The sequence below is a fragment of the Antechinus flavipes genome, chromosome 1 (genome assembly GCF_016432865.1).
Source record: "Antechinus flavipes isolate AdamAnt ecotype Samford, QLD, Australia chromosome 1, AdamAnt_v2, whole genome shotgun sequence".
Taxonomy (NCBI): Eukaryota; Metazoa; Chordata; class Mammalia; order Dasyuromorphia; family Dasyuridae; genus Antechinus; species Antechinus flavipes.
Window position 1 is genome coordinate 500,543,496 of NC_067398.1, and position 20,350 is coordinate 500,563,845.

Below are 20,350 nucleotides of genomic sequence, written 5' to 3' on the forward strand. Positions count from 1 at the left end.
CTCCCTGTGCAACAAGAGAACTGTTCAGTTCTGCAAACATATATAATATCTAGGATATACTGCAACATATTTAACATATATAGGACTGCTTGCCATCTAGGGGAGGGGGTGGAGGGAGGGAGGGGAAAAATCAGAACAGAAGCGAGTGCAAGGGTTAATGTTGTAAAAAAAATTACCCTGGCATGGGTTCTGTCAATAAAAAGTTATTATAAAATAAAATAAAATTTTAAAAAAATACATGATATAAATATTCTTTAAAAATATTTATTTAACTGTATGGATATACATACATATATTGTGTTTAACATATATGTTAACATATTTGACATGTATTGGTTTATCTATACATGTACAAGTAGGGGGTGGGAGGAAAAAGGGGAAAAGTTAGAACAGAATGTTTTGTAAGGTCAATGCTGAAAAATTATCCATGCATATATCTTGTAAATAAAAAGCTATAATAAAAAAATTTAATATATATTTATTATTTTCTGAAAAACAAATTTTCTTAAAATGGGTCTAAAGAAAGAAGCTATTCCCTTCTGTTGTCAAGAAATCCTGACAAGAGACCCTGAATATGGAAATCCCAAAGAATATGGCATAAACCTCAATGTGCTTGGCAGTTGCTAGAATATTTCTGATCGTATAATTGTATCCCAGAGATGTGTCTATAGTTTGTTTGGTTTTTAAGACACCATGAGTTTATTAGTAACTCTTTTTTTTTTTCTTTTTACTTCTGCTAGGAAGTTAAATTCATCCTCAATGAATACAAAGGCTAGTCACTACAATGAATTTTGTTATACAATAATAGTACTATTTAAATACCCAAGCATACAACTAATAGTAAAAGGCATAGTAAGGTAGGTCACATTAGAGGATATGGGGGAGTCAGAGAGAACGATTACTTTAATCAGAAGATTATGGTCAGTTTCTAATCTCCGGAGTAATGAAATAATCAATATGTTGAAATTTAAGAACTTCATTTCCCCAGCTAGTCCATCCGGCTGTAAGTTTCGAGCAAACAATTCCAAACATTCAGCATCTGGCATGATATAGTCTTTTAGAACTTCTGTTAAAAAAAAAAAAAATTTAAATAAGCCAAAAATGATTACAAGAGGGAAAAAATCAATTTCCTTTCAACTGTTAAAAAAAAATGAGAAATTTTCATTTTTTTAAAAGACAGAAAATTAATTTAAGAATTTCATCAACAGGCTTTACTATTTATAGTTGGAAAGTCATGGAAATCAGTGCACTTGAGATTGGAAATAACACCATCAGAGCCTTCAATAGTCCTGATTTATTGGTTTTTATTTGAGGGATAAGAAATAAGGATTTCAACACCTACGTAGAGGATTTTCAAATTTTTCAATATTGTCAACTCAACATTTCCTGAATATAAGCCAATTTACTTTTTAATCAATGGATTCCATGAAAGGAGAAAGGGGGAGAGGGGGTTCTTTGAAAACATCTATAGGAACAACTAAGTGATACCCAATATAAAAAAAAAAAAAAAGAGATGGAAGAAGAGGAAAAAGAAAAAAGGAAAAAGAATTTATAATTATGCTTATAATGTGCCATACACTTACAATTTGTGTAACATTTGATCCTCACAGCAACCCTGTGAGGATTATCCCCCTTTAACAGATAAGGAAACTGAGGCAAACAGAGGTTAAATAAGTTGCCAGGCTTACACAGCTAAGTATATTTGAGATTAAATTTGAACTCTGGTCTTCCTGACTCCAGAACCACAACTGTCCACTGTCCCACCCTAGCAGCCTACACACACAGACACAAAATACACTGTGGGAATATCTGAGTTTTTAAAAACAGCATAGCAATGATTTTTAAGTTGTATGTTTTTTCAGTTACTATATCATTATGATGTATGAGTCAGAGTGGGAGATAGGGAGAGGGATAGTGATTGAGCACTAGCTATTAAATATTACATAAAGGTTAAAGTACCTAGAGTTTGATTTAACTGGGATTCAGTTTGAGGACAGTCTAGCAAGGGTTTGTTGTACAATTCTAGTGTCTTCATAAGTAAACAATTAAATGTTGCTATCCTCAGAAGAAATTTCCCCAGAGGTTGAGAGGACAATAAAACTATCATTCTTTCATTTCTTTCCCATGAATTCTCTGCCCTATCAGTCCCTAGTTACCTTTAATGTGGTCTAAAGTTATACTGAAAGAAGTAGGTATTTGGCTTTTTTTTGTTTTGGTACAAAGATAAAATAAAATCTAAAATTTGTTCATTGTCAGCCAGAAGTCATCCAGGAAGCAAATAAACCAGTAGGTACTAGGAAGTCTGAAGTCATCAAAAAAGCTGCAACTCTACTTGAGAAAGGAGATCTGATCTTACAAAGGAAAAACACTCATAACCAGAATCTATGAATTGTAATATTTCCTTTAAAATATAATGTTCTCTGTTGAGGTTTTCTTGGGGCCTCTGGGAGCAGCCTTCATTTCAGTTCAATAATCACCACACAAGTAGCCAGGAGTTAAAGTCGAAATCCTTTATTGTCTTCTTCAAAGTTTTGTCTCCTTCACTTGGGGCTTGGCTACTTTTTCTGGAGGCCTATCTCTCTCCTTGGTTCCAAGAGCTTGAGCTCCCACCTGCCTTCTCTGGCTTCTGAATCTCCCCAACTGAGGTTCCTAGCTTATATGCTCCACACTGAGTATAAACCAATCATTATATCACTAGGAAACCATGATTTGTTGTAGGATTAAATCAATGTTAAACTAGATTTAATCACTGTCTCCTCAATTCCACTTAGTATCTTGTCTCAAGTTCTGGCCCATAACATCTCCTTGTAGGATTAAATCAATCATACTGAACTATGCTAAATTAGATAACTATTGTCTCTATCAATTCCACTGATTTAGTACATTGTAAGAATCCTTTGTTTCAAGTTCAGAGTTCTGACCCATAACATTTCCCACTTTCTTTTGTTTTTAGAACATAGGTAGTCATGACCTTCCTGACTTCTCAAGAAGGTGAGAACCCCCAAAAAAGGTAATCACACCTTCCCTGACTGCTCAAAAAAGGGGTAAAAATACCATAAAAGGAGGTGATCACACCCTTCCTGATATCTCAGGAAGGGAGATGAAAACACCAAAGGAAATGGGGAATCAAATCAGATTAGCAGGTTTCTGAAGGGTATCACACTTAAAACAGATATACATAAATCCATCAATACAGGAGTTATTACACATAATTACATAAATTACATAAGCACATAGTAACACAGGGTAGTAGTGATGTGACAAATAACATGAATCAACAAGAGGAATTATACATGTCCATAAGTCCTAGAAATAGTCCAAAAGGAATCTACTGTCCATTACTTCATGTGTATAGGGAATCCAATGATTCCTGCAGATTTTGTTCTTAGGTCTTCTCCTTTGTTTTGAGGTTTTTCTCTTTTTCTGTCTCTCTGAGCCAGGTGCTGTTGGCATCCATCTGATTCCTTCTCCATCTGTAAAGATACAAGCAAATCCTTTCTCCCAAGCAGGTAACCTATCTAGTCTCTTCTATTTACCACTTTCTGGATCTCTCCACATTACCTGGCAATTACATTGAAGCTGCTTGCACTGGACACTGCCTTTCTGTTGGGTTAAAAAAAAGCCTGTATTTCCCTCAATTATAATCCCTTTCTCCCATCTGATTGCTTTTTTGCTGATTGATCACATCAGAGTCCTGAAGTTCTAAAGGTGTAACCTCAGCTGCCATCATGCCCCACCTGTCTTTTGTATGATATCTTGGGGCTGGGGCCTGCCTCTCATTTCCCTGGGTCAATCTACATTTTGAGGCCCAGGGGAAGCCCTTGTGGCATTTATGTCTTCTCTCACCTATACCTACACTGGGCTTTCAGATGTCCAACTTTTCCACATTGAAAGCATCAATGAGTTTCTCTAGAAGTCCCTTGCCAAGAGGGACCCTGTCTTCTCATGTTCATCATAGTCTGGGTATAATAAGAACTTGTGCCCACTGTGCCACAGTGATCTCCTCTAAAGGAACATCTTTGTATAGTCCCCATATAATTCTTCTGAAAACCTCATTAGTATTTTCCTTAGCCAGTTGTCTGATCATTATTATTGTAGCTGCATTTTTTCTAATGTTTCTTGTGACAGCTGTTTGCAAACATCCCACAAAATCAGCAAAGGGTTCACTGGGACCTTGCTCTATTTTTGTGAAGGTTTCCCCGCGATCTTTCCCTGGGAGGGAACCCCAAGCTTTGATTGCAACAATAGCAATTTGCTCATACACTGCTATAGGGTAATTAATTTGTGCTGAATTGTCTTCATTCTGACCTTCACCTGCTAAATGGTCAAATGTGATTGGAGTATTAACTCCAGTTTGCTTATTGTGTTGGGCTTGAATCCTAAATAATTCATGATACTCCAAAAGCCACAACAAGTTTTGTACAGGTTCTAAACATGTCCTTGATATAGATTTCCAATCACTAGGGGTTAAGATTTCATAAGCCAAATTATCTAGTAACATCTTAATATAAGACTATACAGCCCATAAAGAGTGCAACCCTTTTTCAAATCCTTAATTTTTTCCAGATCAAAAGGAGTATATCTTCTCCTTTGTTGACCTGAAGAGTCAAGCTCTTCAATCACATGGTATTCATTTATTAAATCAGATATATCCTGCCCTTTTTTTTTTGCTTCAATCTTGTCATAGGCTGCTTCATAGGTGGTGCTGATTGTGTTACTGCCTCTCCCCCTCCTCCTTCTCCCTCCACCCATAAAAGGTTAATTGAGGGAGGTAGGCCAGGGGCTAGGGAATGCCCTAATGGCAGGAGTCCTCAAACTACGCCCGAGCCAGATGCTCCAGCTGAGAACATTTATCCCCCTCATCCAGAGCTATGAAGTTTCTTTATTTAAAGGCCCACAAAACAAAGTTTTTATTTTTACTATAGTCCGGCCCTCCAACAGTCTGAGGGACAGTGAACTGGCCCCCTATTTAAAAAGTTTGAGGACCTCTGCCTAATGGCATCTGCTATGAAGTACCACACTCAGAATTGTACTTAACTCCATTCTTATCTGATTCTTCATCCTTTTCACTTTGTTAATCTGGATCCTCCCCCTCCTGCTCTTTCTTCTTTTTTCTTATTCTAATACTTATATAATTTCTTAAAGTCAGTTGTATTAAATTATATGTATAAAGAGTTTCTTTGGAAATTGAGTCAGGTCCATAATCACTGTAGTATTGACATAGTTGCTTTCCTATTGATCTCCACTCCTCTAGATCCAATTATTTTTCCATAGAAAATCAAGAAGATATATACTGTACTGTTTCTAAAAATTCAATGATCTGCTCCCAAGTTACAATCAAACCTTGACTTTTCATAAGTCTGACAATATTCTCTATACATTTTCCTTGAATTGGAAAAGAAGGCTGTTTTCGCTGAAGTACTACTTTAGCCCTTAACAAAGTTTCCTTGTCCATTTTTGTACTCACCCTAATTTCTGGGTGGAGGAGACTTTTCCACTGAAATCAGGATCATGCCAGCCCCACATTGGGTGCCAAAAAGTAATAGTCTCTTTAAAATATAATGTTCTCTGTTGAGGTTTTCTTGGGGCCTCTGGGAGCTGCCTTCCTTTCAGTTCAGTAATCACCACATGAGTAGCTGGGGATTAAAGTCCAAATCCTTTATTGTCTCCTTCAAAGTCTTGTCTCCTTCACTTGGAGCTCAGCTAGTTTTTTCTAGAAGCCTATCTCTCTCCTTGGTTCCAAGAGCTGGAGTTCCCACCTGCCTTCTCTGGCTTCTGAATCTCCGACTGTCTCCTGGCTGAGGCTTCTAGCTTATATGCCCCACACTGAGTATAAACCTTATACAATCAATCAGTCAAAAGGCAATTAGAGAGGAAAAGGAGATTGCAATTAGGGAAAACAGAGTTGTATGCAGTAGAGACTACTGAGATATCCCCTGGAGAGGTGAAATCTGTTCCTGTCCAGCCTATGGATCCCTTGCCCCCAGGCACAATAGGCTTGACCATTTCAGTTCCTGAGAGGCTTACAAAACAGTGGCCATCCACACACTGATGTAGGAAACTGGGGAATTTGTAGCTAATCTCCCAGTCACTAACACAGGTAGACAACCTGTGATTTATCAACCAGGAGAAGTAGTAGCATCAAGCTTACTGTTACATACCCCTAATAGACAATCTGATGATAGTTGGCCAGATTCTGACTTCAAGCAGCAGAGTCCAGGAATATTTTAGACTGCAGCTGTGACAGATGACCAACCTATGCTCACTATTTATGTGAATGGAATACCATTAAAAGGATTGGTAGACACGGGTGCAGCTCTTACTGTCATTAGGCCCAGTCACTGGCCAACGATTAAGGCAGACACCTACATGTCTGGTGTAAGAGGCTCAATAGCAGCAGAAGTTAGTGCTGCCCCTATGAAATGGATTTTTGAAAATGAAACAGGAGTTTTTACTCTTTTTGTGGTTGAAAAAATCCCCATCAATCTGTGGAGAAGAGAAATTTTACAGCAGATAGGATTACAATTAAGTACTTCAGCTTTTTAGGCAGGGCTGCTGTTGAAGGCCTGTCAGCACTCTCACTGGTTCCTATTCAATGGAAAACTGATACATTAGTGTGGGTAGAACAGTGGCTCTTAACAAGAGATAAAATTCAGGCCTTAGTAGATATAGTGCAAGAGCAATTGACCAAGGACACTTACAACCTTCTCTAAGTCCTTGGAATTCCCCAGTATTTATTATAAAAAAGAAATCTGGAAAATGGAGTGATTATTACTCTTACCTGAAACTAAGGCTGACTCCCAAAAACCTCCCCAAGAAACCTGTTCTCAGAGAGAACCATTGTATTATACAAAAGAAGAGAACACCACATAAATCAATCATTATATCACTAGGAAACCATTATTTGTGTAGGATTAAGTCAATGTTAAACTAGATTTAACTATCGTCTCCTCAATTCCACTTAGCACCTTGTCTCAAGTTCTGGCCCATAACATCTCCTTGTAGGATTAAATCAATCATACTAAACCATGCTAAATTAGATAACTATTGTCTCTATCAATTCCACTGACTTAGTACCTTGTAAGAATCCTTTGTTTCAAGTTCGGAGTTCTGATCCATAACAATGAACCACTTAGTGTCCAACCAGTTCCTCACCTGGATTGTCATACCATTGAGCAATATTGCATTTTGAACATAGATATGGGTTCTTTTTCTTCTCCCATTCCAATTGAGAATAAGAAAAGAAATAATAAGGAATAGTATTCAGATGCTATTATGCTATGTCACTTTATTAAGAATTTTATAAAGAAATTAGGAAAATTAATAGAAATATGTAACTTATTAAGTTAGTTCAAATGTTCAAATTCTAAATCCACAGTTACAAAATGGCTCCATGGGGAGGGGGGTATACTTATAAAATTAACAGATAATCCCCAAATAGCTAATCATCCTCCTTCATTCCTCACTGGGAAGGTGATTAGAGGCAGAGGAAAAAAAAAAAAATGAAGGTTTTCTCTGTCCTATGTCCTATGATCTGCTTGTCCATCCCATCATATTCCCTATTTTTTCTTCTGCTAGCTTGCTCTGGAGTCAAGTGAAAACAAACAAATAAAACAGAAACAATGTAGAGAAAATATTAAATCTTAATTAATAAATGATAATAAATGATTTGCTACCACTGTTTTAAAAGACCAGAAGGAATTTAAACTCTAAACTAGGAAGCATGAGAGAAACCACTTGAAGAATTACTAGTCAGTCCCAATGATGAGTTCCCAAGAGTTTCAATGACCTTTATCTTTTCAACCCATTGGGCTAATTTTCTAAGTATCTTTACCAGAAGACTAAATCTCTTGCTGGTAGAGGAGCACACTCCAGAACAAAAAGAACTGATTCCTGTTCTCAAGTGAGTCAGACAAAGATTCTCAAGTGGAACAAGTGAGAACCAGCAGAACATGTTTGCTTCAAGTCACAAAGAAAACCTGCAATGTCAGATATCTATCTTGAAAGAACAAACATTTCCAAATGTAAGGAATAAATGTATTCTAGATAATCTGACTAAAAAGCTAAACATCATCTGTTTCCATTTTCCTAATTAATTCACATTTTAACAAAGTTTACTGCCTTCTAAGTTCAAAAATCCACAGACGCTCCACTATTATATGCCATATTGCCAGCTCAAAAGACTAAGATTTGGTTTTTAGTAGTATTAAATCTGATGTCAATATAATCTTATCACATTTTAACTTTAGTTAGTAATACCTCAGGTAATTTTTTTTTATTTTTACATTTTCAGGAGAAAATGATCATCAAGCATAGAGCAGCATAAATAAGGGAGCTATGAGTAGTAAAAATGCTTGTGATTCAAAAAATTTTTAATAATATAAACTTTTTAAAATATGGATTAGGTTTTCTAAAATGCTTTTATAATATCATTTTCATATTTCACATTCATGTATCTATGAGAGGAAAACATTCTAATTTTGAGAGTACAATAAAATTATCCTATGTGGAACATAATATTTTGCCATTTCTCCTGCAGAAGAAAATGTAGCTTTACCATTTTGTGAAAGATATCATGAATTAAACTAAAAGAAAAACTTGCTGTTACTTGAATAAAAACCTGGAGTTAGAAAATTTCACTTTATGAATTTGCATACAACAGTTTAAGTACATTTCCATGACTTATTAAAGCTGTGAGCACTAAATACAGAACATGTATCATCCAAAATTTTTACAGTAATGATTCCAGAGTTAAATGCTCTGCAGGAACCTGAATGTTACTTTTTGATGACTTACTTTAATTTGCATCTTCCCCAGAAGAATAAATCCATAAAATCAGTACATATGCACTGACATATATACTTTTAAGAGTATCACGAAATAAAATAGAATAACAATAAATACTAATGTTTTTCTCATTGTAACTATTTAAACAAAATAAAATCTGCATGATTTATCCATACATTGTTACAAAACTTTCAACTTTAGAAGGCTTTCAAAATTCTTGGTGTGGTTCTTCTACCCTCTAGTGGAAAACTGAAATATTGCATTACTTATACCTTGCCCCCAGAGATTTTGATACTTTTTATATAACTAACCTGAATACCCTATTTTTAACATAGTCTCCCATGATTTTTAGTTACAATCGCTTGGTTTTTAAACTTAAGTAGTTTAACTTTAGTTATTCAGAAATATCTGTGCTTTTAAAAAGCACAGCAGTTTTCATTTTGTAAAATTGCACATGTAGGATATATTCCACAAAATTCCTGACACTGACTAAAGGAGAAAAGTACAAAGGAGATAACAACTTATTAGATTTCCTTGGGTTGAATATAAAAATCACTGTCAAATTCTCCATACATTTTAAGGTACTCTTCATTTTAAGTCACATAGAAATGTGTTTGGGGAGTGAGGATGAAGGTATATTACCTGAAAAAAAGGATGACAATTAATTATACACAGAAAAAAAATCTCAATGGTGCTTTGAAACAATCAGGCAGATGTCACCTGTTCATATCTAAAAGCCAAAGTGGTAATGCAGAATGAACCTTCTATATGAGGAACTAAATATTATGCAAACTCCTGATAAGAGTTTTCTCTTGAGTTGCTTTACAGCACAGATAACCTCAAAATTAATTAAATATGTTTCCATGAAAAAAAATCTATGTAAAGCAAGTAATCTGAAATATGAAGTCAAAAATGTATTGCTATTTTATTCTCAAAGGCCTAAATAGAAATATGTTGGCAAATTGTAGAGCGGTAGATAATAAGAGCATAACCCAAAGAAGCATTATAACCACTAGGGGCTACAGTCCATACCAGCAATTCATTAAAAGGCACGTCAAGAAAACTGAAATCTCTCAAAATAATAAGGAAAAACCACAGGTTCTACAGAATATGAACATAACTCTAGCCACTTCTCTAGTGGCTATTTTGAGTGCATTTCAAATGCAGCCTTCACAGAGAAGGGCAAGACCTGAAGATCCTTCAGACCCTAGTTTATCAATTCTCATCTTGCAAACTTTTTTTGATGTTGGATTTACTTATAGGATCATGGTATAGTAGAAATTATGGGATTTTAAGCCAGAAGACTTGGGTTCAAATCCTCACTTTGCTTCTTAATACATGTGTGATGCTGGAAAAGTCTTTAGAATTTAAAGGGACCCTCAAATAATCCTAGTATTAATTACCAAAACAAGAACATAAACCCAAATCCCCTGAGGCCAAATGCAATTCTGTTTTCACTATAACACAATCTCACATTTAAATACTTTAAAATCTTTGAATTATTTAAATGTCAAACTTATGATCTGTGAATTTAATAAAAGCCCAAAGAGTATAACAACAATAATAGAAACATACCTGTAAGAGGAGGTTTGTGTGAATGAAGGGTACAGGGCACACTGACAATTACTTTATGGTCTGGAATTGGAAGCACTTTCATTTCTGGGTTCCTATTTTTAAAGAAATTTAAAAAGTAAGTTATGTTACCAGTCTGATAATATGTACCAATTATAAGTATGGCATTTTTCATCTTTTCTTGTAAGTATTCACTCTCCAAGGACTCTCTTGCTTCAGTACCACCAAAGGTAGCTGTGATGAGGAAGAAAAATCATAAAAATGTAGCCCAAGGAATATGTTTAAAAGGATGTGAAAAAGAAACAGATCACAATTGATTTTAGCACCTTCTACAGGAAGCCTTTCCTGACCTCTCTGTCTCTTGATTCTTGTGCCTTCCCTCTGTTAATTATTTCCAATTTGTTCTTTCCATAGCTTGGCTGTACAAGATTGAGCATGCTTCTGCCTTTCTTGGTTTAACTAGCAGTTAGCACAGTGCTTAGCATATAGGTTAGGTGCTTAAATATTTACTGATGAACAAAAGAAACTGATCATGTTTTTACTTTGAAGAATAATTTTAAGGAAAATCTTGGACTAAATATTTAAGTATCAAGAGTGTAAAACACAAGCTAGACTCAGAAGAAAATAAATGTGACAAGAATACATGTACACAATGAATAGACCATGGGTCTTGGAGTCAGGAAGATCTGAATTCAAATCTGGCCTTAGACAATTGACACACACATGTGATCCTGAGGAAGTCACCCAATCCCCAATGCTTCACATACACACAAAAAGTTCAAATGACAAAAATTATCTATTCTACTTACTCTCAATTTTCAGGTTTTCAAATATACACAAATTAAGAGTGAGATTGGTTTTTGCTTATATAAGAAACTTATACTATACCAACTTTGAAAAATACTTTTCTCATACCTTAATGGCAAAACGGTTTTTTCTTGAATCCTCCCCAGGACTAGACCTTCATAAGGTTTTTTGTGTGGAGAATCTAATGGGAAGACAAACTCTCCACACCTTGTGATCTGACATAAAGTAATAAAAAAGTTAAATAAATCCACAAATATTTTCTGGTACTGAAAAGAAAGATAAGTATTTCCTCATCAGCTAGTCTGAAAAACCATTATCTGGCATACATATTTCCTTTTTTTAAATTGCAATGTGTTCCTAGAAACTTAATCTTAAAATAACACAAAGTGGATTATATTTCCTCATAGGAACAGTTATAATTTTACTTCTGATTAAAACTTCAGGAACAAAGAAATTACGTAAATGACTAACAATACAATGCAAAGCCAAAATATCTGTAAACTTCAAAACAATAACCAAAGTGGCAAAACTAATTGATTATTTTATAAAGCATGCATTTGGCACATAAAATATTAAATATATAATTTTATTTACTTAAAATTAATAAATTAATTATAATTAAATAATTAAAAGCCGTTTCAGTTGCCTTAGAATATAGAAAAGATTAGATAAATTATTTGAGTGGATTCTTTTTTCTTTAAAAAAAATTTTTCAATATCTTTTAAATTTTAACAATCTGAAGTCTTTCTTAAGGATTTTTAATTGAGAGGATTTCAAAAACATGAGCTTTTAAAAATCTAGCCTTTACATGGCTCTCTTCAACAATGAGAAGATTCAGGCCAGATTCAGTAATCTGTGATGAAGAGAGCCATCTATACCCAGCGAGAGGACTATGGGAATTGAGTGTGGTTCACAACATAGCATTTTCATTCTTTTTGTGTTTGCTTGCATTTTATTTTCTTTCTCCTTTTTTTTCCGGTTTAATAGAATTTTTCTTATGCAGCAAGATAACTGTATAAATGACGTATGCATATATTGGAATTAACATATTTTTCTACCATGATTACAAATATTGGACTACTTGCCATCTAGGGTAGGGGGTGGGGAAAGGAGGAAAAAATTGGAACATAAGGTTTTGCAAGATTTAATGTCAAAAAATCATCTATGCATATGTTTTGAAAAATAAAAAGTTTTAATTTTAAAAAAAAGAATGGAAAGATAGAAACTCAGCAGTTTTAAATGCAAAAAAAAAAAAAAAAAACAATCCAGCCCTTTCTTTTATTTCTTCTTCTTCTCTCTCCACCAGCAGCTTCACTTATACCAATTTCTACATCTATCCTCTCTAATACCAAGCAAAGTTTTGAATTGAAAGAGATTGGCAAAAAGGCTAAAGTAGAAGGGGAAGAGGAATTAGCACAACTCCATTAATCTGCCATCACTCCAAGACTGAGAAATGAATAGGTTTTAATCTGACAATGTTAAATGAGTGAAGAAAGACAATAAGTAATGGTGATGACAGTCAAAAGAGAACACCATCTGAGTAATAAATTATCAGATGACTTTAGAACTTACTTTCACCCAATGCCATTCAGCAAGTGTTTCCACAGACCAATAGGGATAAAGCTCATCTTTTACAAACTGTAGGTGCTTCTGTCGATTGGTGACCCAAGTAACCACAAGACAGTTTGGAGCTGCCAGTTTGGGGATAGGTATTTGTTTTATTTGCCAAGAAGATAAATAATTGTACCTACATATAATAAAAAAAAAATTCTGTACATAAAGGAAAATTTGATAGGAAATAAAAAACAAGGATTAAACAGGGAGCTCTGTATAGAATTATGCCCATCTTTTAGATGGCTTCTAGATTTAGAAAACTTCTAAATGCTAAGTATGAATCAACAGTGACATCCAGTGGACATATATAACAATCTTCATTTTCTTTTTGAATACAGTCTTTGTAGCAAGTGGTTTTCATCTCTTCTAAAACTATCTACTATAAGAATTTTCATGAAATATATAAAATGCACTTTTAAAGAACATTTAATATCCTTGTTTTTCTTACAGGACTAAATTACAGTTTTAAATATCTTGTAACTTTTACTAAAGCTAGTGTTACATCCACACTCATTCTCAGTCTCCCAAGCTGGAAAAACTGGAGCCCTTTTTTACTCTTTCCTTTCATTCACTCCATTAAATCCAATCAGTCATGAAGTCCTGTCTATATTTCTTTTGAAATATCTGAAAATTTTGCTTTTCCTTTTGTAACTCTTGTTAGACTTTCAATTTGTACTGTTACCACATAGGACAAACTTTTATCACCTTTGCTGTTGTTCAATCATTTCATTTGTGTCCAACTCTTCACAACTCATTTGAGGTTTTCTTGGCAAAGATACTAACTACATTTTACAGATGAGGAAACAGGTAAACAGGATTAAGTGACTTTCCCAAGGTTACACAGCTATCCTTAGCTGTTTCTCCTTTCTCTATATCCATATGCAATAAATCGCTAAGTTTTGGTGCTTATCCTTTTACTTGTTGTACATTTTCAGCTATGTCTAATTTTACCTAACCCCACTTGGAATTTATCCTGGAATGGTTTGCTATTTCCTTCTCCAGTTCATTTTACAGATGAGGAAACTGAAGCAAACAGGGTTACGTTACTTGCCTAGGATCACATAGCTAGTAAGTATTTAAGACCAGATTTGAATTTAGGAAAATAAGTCTTCCTGATTCTAGGCTGGTATGCTACCACTGCACTAGTTATTTCTCAGTATTCCACAGTATCTCTCAAATCCATCCCCTTCTCATTAACAAAGCCACCTGAAGGTCCTCATTACCTTTCACCTGAACTGTTAAAATAGGTTCCTAATTAATCCCCAAACTTCCAGCATTTTCATCTGCCAATCCATCTGCCTTATAGTTTCCATAAACTGATATTTCCAAAACATAGGTCTGACCAAATCACTTCCCTGCTCAAAATACTCTACTGGCTCCCTATTGCACTGCCTCTATGTAGGCAGTGCAAAATACAACTTCTCTCTCTAGCTATTAAAACTACTCATGCTCTGGGTTCAACCTACTGAGACAATATATCTTATTCCTCATTTATTCTCTATTTCAGTGAGAATGACCTACTTTTCTATTATCATGGCATCCTATAGCCTATTTTTGTGCTTTCGTATAGGCTCTCTCCTCCCACCCATTCACCCCCATGCTTGGAAAGTGCTTTTGTCTTACCTCCTTCTCTCTTACCTATCCCCTACTTTCCTTCAAGGTTCAGTTCACAGGGTCATTTCCCATAAAAAAAAAACCATTCCTTATTCTCCAAGTTGCTAGTTCCCTGTCCTTCCCATGAAATTACTTCAATTCCAATATTCTCTTAGTGATGCTATATGTCTGTAGATTGTGGCATGCCATGATCTCTAGGATTATAAGGAGTTGCAAGGACCTTAGACATTATTTTATAGATGAGGAAACTGAAACTCGGAGAGACAAGTGACTTATTCATAACTAGTAAACAGAGCTGGAAATCAAACCCTTCCAACTCTAAAAACTGTAATCTTTCCACTGTACTAAAGTGCCTCTTCTTAATTCTCAAAAAAAATTAAAATTACAAATAATTCAAAAAAGGCAATAAATAAAAGCATTGTGGATATAAATTATCTACAATAACTTGGACTTAAGAAGCAGCAAAGGCATTTTGGAGGATGACTATACCTGAAAAAGGAGGTAAACTGATCATGTAATGAGAATGAAATAAAAATGAAAAATCTGATTGGCAAACTAGTAACCCAAAATATTAAAAGAATGAAAGGGCTTCCACACATTGGCTAGATCTTCTATGGAGGAGTTATGAAAAATACATAAGTAAGAATCACATATGATAAACAAATATATGGGGAGATTCTCATGTGTAGCCTTTGAAGAAGTATCCACTCTGATGAAATTGCAAATTCAAAGTACAAAAAAAAAGTCTAAAAGCATAAATAAGAACTAAATATTTGAAAAGCTATTCACTACTATTAGTAAATAATGACTAATATTTTTAAAAGGTTTGGAATGGTCTCAACAGTAAATTTGATAAACAAATTTGTACATTATACCGTTTGCTTCTTTTAACAGATTTGTTCGGCCATGGTGGGTCGATTACAATTACATCATATTTTTTCCCATCTGGAAGTAAAAGCACAAATTTAGGAGAAAAGCTCCTCATTGGTAATCACAGATTACAAACAAAAAAGCTAAATGTCATCCTCAAAGTGAAGCACATTCGACTAGACATAAATATAACAGAAAAGGTATTATATCACTTAATCCAATAAACTATAATAAGAACAATTTATCTAAAAAGCCAGGGATTACTTTATGTGGTTTATGCTCTCTGAGATGCTATAAATAATTTCCTTTTTTGCTGAGCTGAAAATAAGGGGGAGAAAGAAAGACATTTTTTGGCCAAAATTTTTATTTTGCTACTGATAACTCTGTGAATCAGATCAGTGTCTGCTTTCTTTGTAATTTCTAATTGGCCCATTAGTTTCAATAGTATAGTCACTTCAAATTAAAATGTATAGTAAATTACCTTTGTAATTTAACTCTCAGACTTTATACCATTATTAAATGTACATCAGACTGCCAATTGGCATTTTTAAAGAGGTTTTTAATTATTTGGCTAAGTGCTAATTGATTTACAACTTAAAATTTACCTCTAAAATGGCCAAATTAAAAAATAAATATATATAATACTCAGTCCTCAGCTGGAACAATAGTGTTTAAAATGCAGTTTTCTTTGCTCTATGCAGAAATACCTCAAAAAAAAAAAACAAAAACAAAGCAACTATTCAGTCATTAATTTATAGGTGACATCCACATTGTGAAAAAGAAAAAATGTTAAATTACCCTGGCATGGATATAAAGTTATTATTAAATAAAATAAAATATTTAAAAAAAAAAAAAAAGAAAAATTGTGAAATACTTAAGAATACTAATGAGCCACAATTCCAGAGAACCAATTCACTTTTTAATACAGAGGTGATGGAATTAAATAAAATATACATTTTTGGATATGGTCAATATAGAAATGTTTTGCTTGTCTATGCCTATGCTGGAAAGGTTTTTTGCTTTGTTTTGGTTCTTTAGCAGGAGTAAGAAAAATGGGAGAGGGAAAAAAATAATTAAAAAAAAAAAAAAGAAAAGAAAAGGCAGCTAAGTGGCACTGCCTCTGGAGTCAGGAGAACCTGTGTTCAAATCCAAACCTAGACACCTATTAGCTGTGTGACCTTGGGCAACTCTCTTAACACTATGTCAATAACCAAAAATAAATAAATAAATTAGAAGTTATGTGAAAGCTGAACATTGGCTTAGCAAAAAAATTAATACTGAAAATATTTCTAACTGTTGTAAAACAAAATTTAATATTGTCATTTGTTTATAATCATTTATACTCTGAATATTAGTTTTATGATATTTACTCCATTAAAATCTTTGTAACTTTGTCCAAAATAACAGAAATTACCATCTGAAATTATCAAAATTTTCAAATTCCTGACTATAGAATTTCATAACAAGTTTAAAAGAAAAATTCAAATGGGAAAAATATTTGTGGTACCACTTCTTCACAAATGTAGGCCTTTAATCAATCTTATGCAAAGTAGACCACTTGAAAGACTGTAATTCAGTTTATGAGCTATTATATTCTATTGCAAAATGGAAGTGATATTCCTTTCAGAAAAGATCATACATGTACTTACAATTCAGAAGTGGTTGCATACAAGAAAGATCAGACAAAAGGAAGCTGCTTTTTGGTGGCAACAGGTATTTCTCTCCCATTAGAATAATCATCTTTGTAAAGTTTGAGCTGTTTTGGGTAATTCGTGAAAATACATCCTGTTCTGGAACAGATATATTTGCCTCTATCAACTGTACTGTATCAAGTTCATTTTCATTCACCAAAGACAACTGTTTAGCCATGTCACATAGTTCAGCCAAACCACAGCTATCAAGTCCCATAGCAATAGCCTTGTTACCATTGTCCAGTTTTTTTGAAATTGAGTAAAGAAAACCACTTTTCAGGCCTTCTTGAACTAACTGTGTGGTACCATCCAAAATCAGTCCCCTGATCTGAAAAGGAATAATAAAAATGTTTTAAGGAACAAACTTTACAATGACATGATTTCTTTTTTTTTATTATTTCATAGCTTTTAATTTACAAGTTATATGTATGGGTAATTTACAACATTGACAATTGCCAAACTTTTTGTTCCAATTTTCCCCCTCCTTCCCCCCACTCCCTTCCCTAGATTGCAGGATGACCAAAACATGTTAAATATATTAAAGTATAAACTAGATACACAATAAGTATACATGACCAAACCATTATTTTGCTATACAAAAAGAATCAGACTCTGCAATATTGTACAATTAGCCTGTGAAGAAAATCCAAAATGCAGGCAGGCAAAAGTATAGGGATTGGGAATTCTATGTAATGGTTCTTAGTCCTCTCCCAGAGTTCTTTCGCTGGGCATAGCTGGTTTAGTTCATTAATGCTCCATTGGAAGTGATTTGGTTCATCTCATTGCTGAAGATGTCCAGGTCCATCAGAATTGATCATCATATAGTATTGTTGTTGAAGTATATAAGGATCTCCTGGCCCTGCTCATTTCACTCAGCATCAGTTCGTGTAAGTCTCTCCAGGCCTTTCTGAAATCATCCTGTTGGTCATTTCTTACCGAACAATAATATTCCATAATATTTATATACCACAATTTATTCAGCCATTTTCCAACTGATGGGCATCTACTCAGTTTCCAGTTTCTGACCACTACAAACAGGGCTGCCACAAACATTCATGCACCTATAGGTCCCTTACCCTTCTTTATGATCTCTTTGGGATATAAGCCCAGTAGTAGCACTGCTGGATTAAAGGATATGCACAGTTTGATAACTTTTTGAACATAGTTCCAGGCTCTCCAGAATGGTTAGATGTATTCACAATTCCACCAACAATGTATCAGTATCCCAGTTTTCCCACATCCCTTCCAACATTCCGCATTATCTTTCCCTGTCATTCTAGCCAATCTGACAGGTGTGTAGTGGTATCTCAGAGTTGTCTTAATTTGAATTTCTCTGATTAATAATGACTTGGAGCATCTTTTCATATGGCTAGAAATAGTTTCAATTTCTTCGTCTGAGAATTGTCTGTTCATATCCTTTGACTATTTATCAACTGGAGAATGGCTTGACAATGACATGATTTCTACAGCAGTTAAATTCCATCTATATTTTTTTATATAGTAAATGCTTAGATTAAAATCAATTGAATAATGGTAGGAACAAAGATATGAGAAACTATGAACTTTCAAATATGTGTATATACATATAGGTATGTATATGTGGATATATGTGATAATGTCATGGGATGGGAACATGAAGCTGCCTCCTGTGTCTTCTCTCCTACCTTTCCTCCTAAGAGCAAGTAAGAGGATGAGAAGACAAAGATTTGATCAGGATCTTTAAATAATTTGAGAGTTTCAGTGAGCTGGACAACTAGGTGGATAGAGTACCGGGCCTACAATCAGAAAGATTTACCTTCCTGAGTTTAAATCTGACTTCAAACACTAACTAGCTGTATGATTCTGAGCAAATCACTTAACTCTATTTGCTTCAGTTTCCTCAACTCTAAAATGAACTGGAGAAGAAAATGGCAAATTACTCCAGCATTTTTGCCAAGAAAACCTCAAACAGGGTCACAAAAGTTGGACATGAAAGGACTTTAACTAAATATTTAAACTAAAAAGAAAAAAAAGCAAACAATATAATGCTTATATTCTCAACAATATAATAATAATAATTACTTAATCCAAACCTAAGTTATTATTTAAAAAACTTTTGTGGAGCTGTGACTGATATTATTCTGAGTCTGGTTGCAGATAAAATCATTAGGAAATGTCATTAAGCCAATCATCTATGGTGCCAGCAGTCCTATAAACATAACATCTGTGAACTGTTACGGGTGGATATCTGTCCCAGGGGAATACTGAAGTGGTGAAAGGGTGGTGGTGGCAGTGTATAGAAACTTGGGAAGATAAAGTAGGGCCCTCTTGACTTGGTTTCCACCTAATTAATTCTAAGTCTGGCTGTGACTTACACACAAACTAAGTATGTCAATACAATTGACTGCCTACATGACTAAGGAGAATATCTTGCCCTTACTATAACCAAATTCCTCATTTTCCTTTTATGGCAAATTTCCATAATCATGGCACATTTTGAGACATTCACAGTTATTATTAATAGTTACTTAAATTCATTTGACAGTCCTATGTGATATAGTCTACAGTATAAAAATCAAAGAAATTATAGCATCTATTTTGTTATGATTATTTTGAGTTTTTCCTATATTTTGTAACAAAATCCTAAAAATGTTTGATGAGATGATGCACTGATTCTATTGTATCATCACCTATTTTTGCTTTGGGGTATTCACAGTAGAGTTTGTAGGCAACAAAGAAGGTTCCAAAACAAATGACAAAATGCTTATCGGTTAGCTAAAGAAGTTCTCTTTCTTTCATTCCTTTGAGAGATTTTTCAAATAAGTGATTTCTACTCAATATCCCCATTTCATTACTATCATATGTGTCTCTAAATCCATATAATATGGTTTCTGTTCTGAATATCTACTGGAAGTGCTTTCTTTGTAAAGGTCACTAGCCACTTTTATCAATACAAATCCTTTTATATCACCAAGGTATAATATTCAGAAAACTGGCCTCAAAACCAAGAAGAAATGGGGTCAAATGCTGTCTTTAATGCATAGCAGATGATCCTAGGCAAGTCACTAAACTACTCCCTAAGACTAAATTACAGAAAAAATATCAACCTGCTTTGGTAAAGTTTTTTATGTTTTGTTTCTTACCTGGGAGTTCCATATACCAATAAAATCAAGCCCGTCTTTTTTCTATAGATTGATATTTAATTATTCTCTCTAATTGCATTTTTTTTTATCTATTAGTGTTAGTTTTCATGTTATACTTCTTGAGGACAAAAACCAGGTTTTAAATGTTTGTATCTTCTATAATACCTAGCATAATTAAAAAGTCAATTTAACAATACCTAGCATAATTAATTCTTATAGTAAGTATTCAATAAAGCCTGGTGATTCAATATTCCCTCTCTTCATTCTCCATGC

At 34.1% G+C, this 20,350-nt stretch overlaps 1 protein-coding gene across 6 annotated transcripts in view; it reads right to left on the minus strand.

Annotated features, from left to right (window-relative positions):
* Positions 1-248: 248 nt before the first annotated feature.
* Positions 249-20,350, minus strand: part of METTL4 (methyltransferase 4, N6-adenosine) — a 28,972-nt gene continuing 8,870 nt past the window's right edge. For 3 of the 6 annotated variants that reach the window (XM_051970379.1, XM_051970378.1, XM_051970380.1), the window contains 6 exons: positions 16,914-17,283; positions 15,270-15,339; positions 12,739-12,913; positions 11,275-11,381; positions 10,363-10,454; positions 249-1,066 (listed from right to left, as the gene is read on the minus strand). In XM_051970379.1, coding sequence (XP_051826339.1) covers positions 795-1,066; positions 10,363-10,454; positions 11,275-11,381; positions 12,739-12,913; positions 15,270-15,339; positions 16,914-17,283 — 1,086 coding nt within the window. In that variant the 3' untranslated portion in view covers positions 249-794. Of the gene's footprint in view, positions 1,067-2,495; positions 3,474-8,123; positions 9,430-10,362; positions 10,455-11,274; positions 11,382-12,738; positions 12,914-15,269; positions 15,340-16,913; positions 17,284-20,350 lie in introns of those variants that run through there. The other 3 variants (XM_051970381.1, XM_051970382.1, XM_051970383.1) reach the window with 3 other exon arrangements.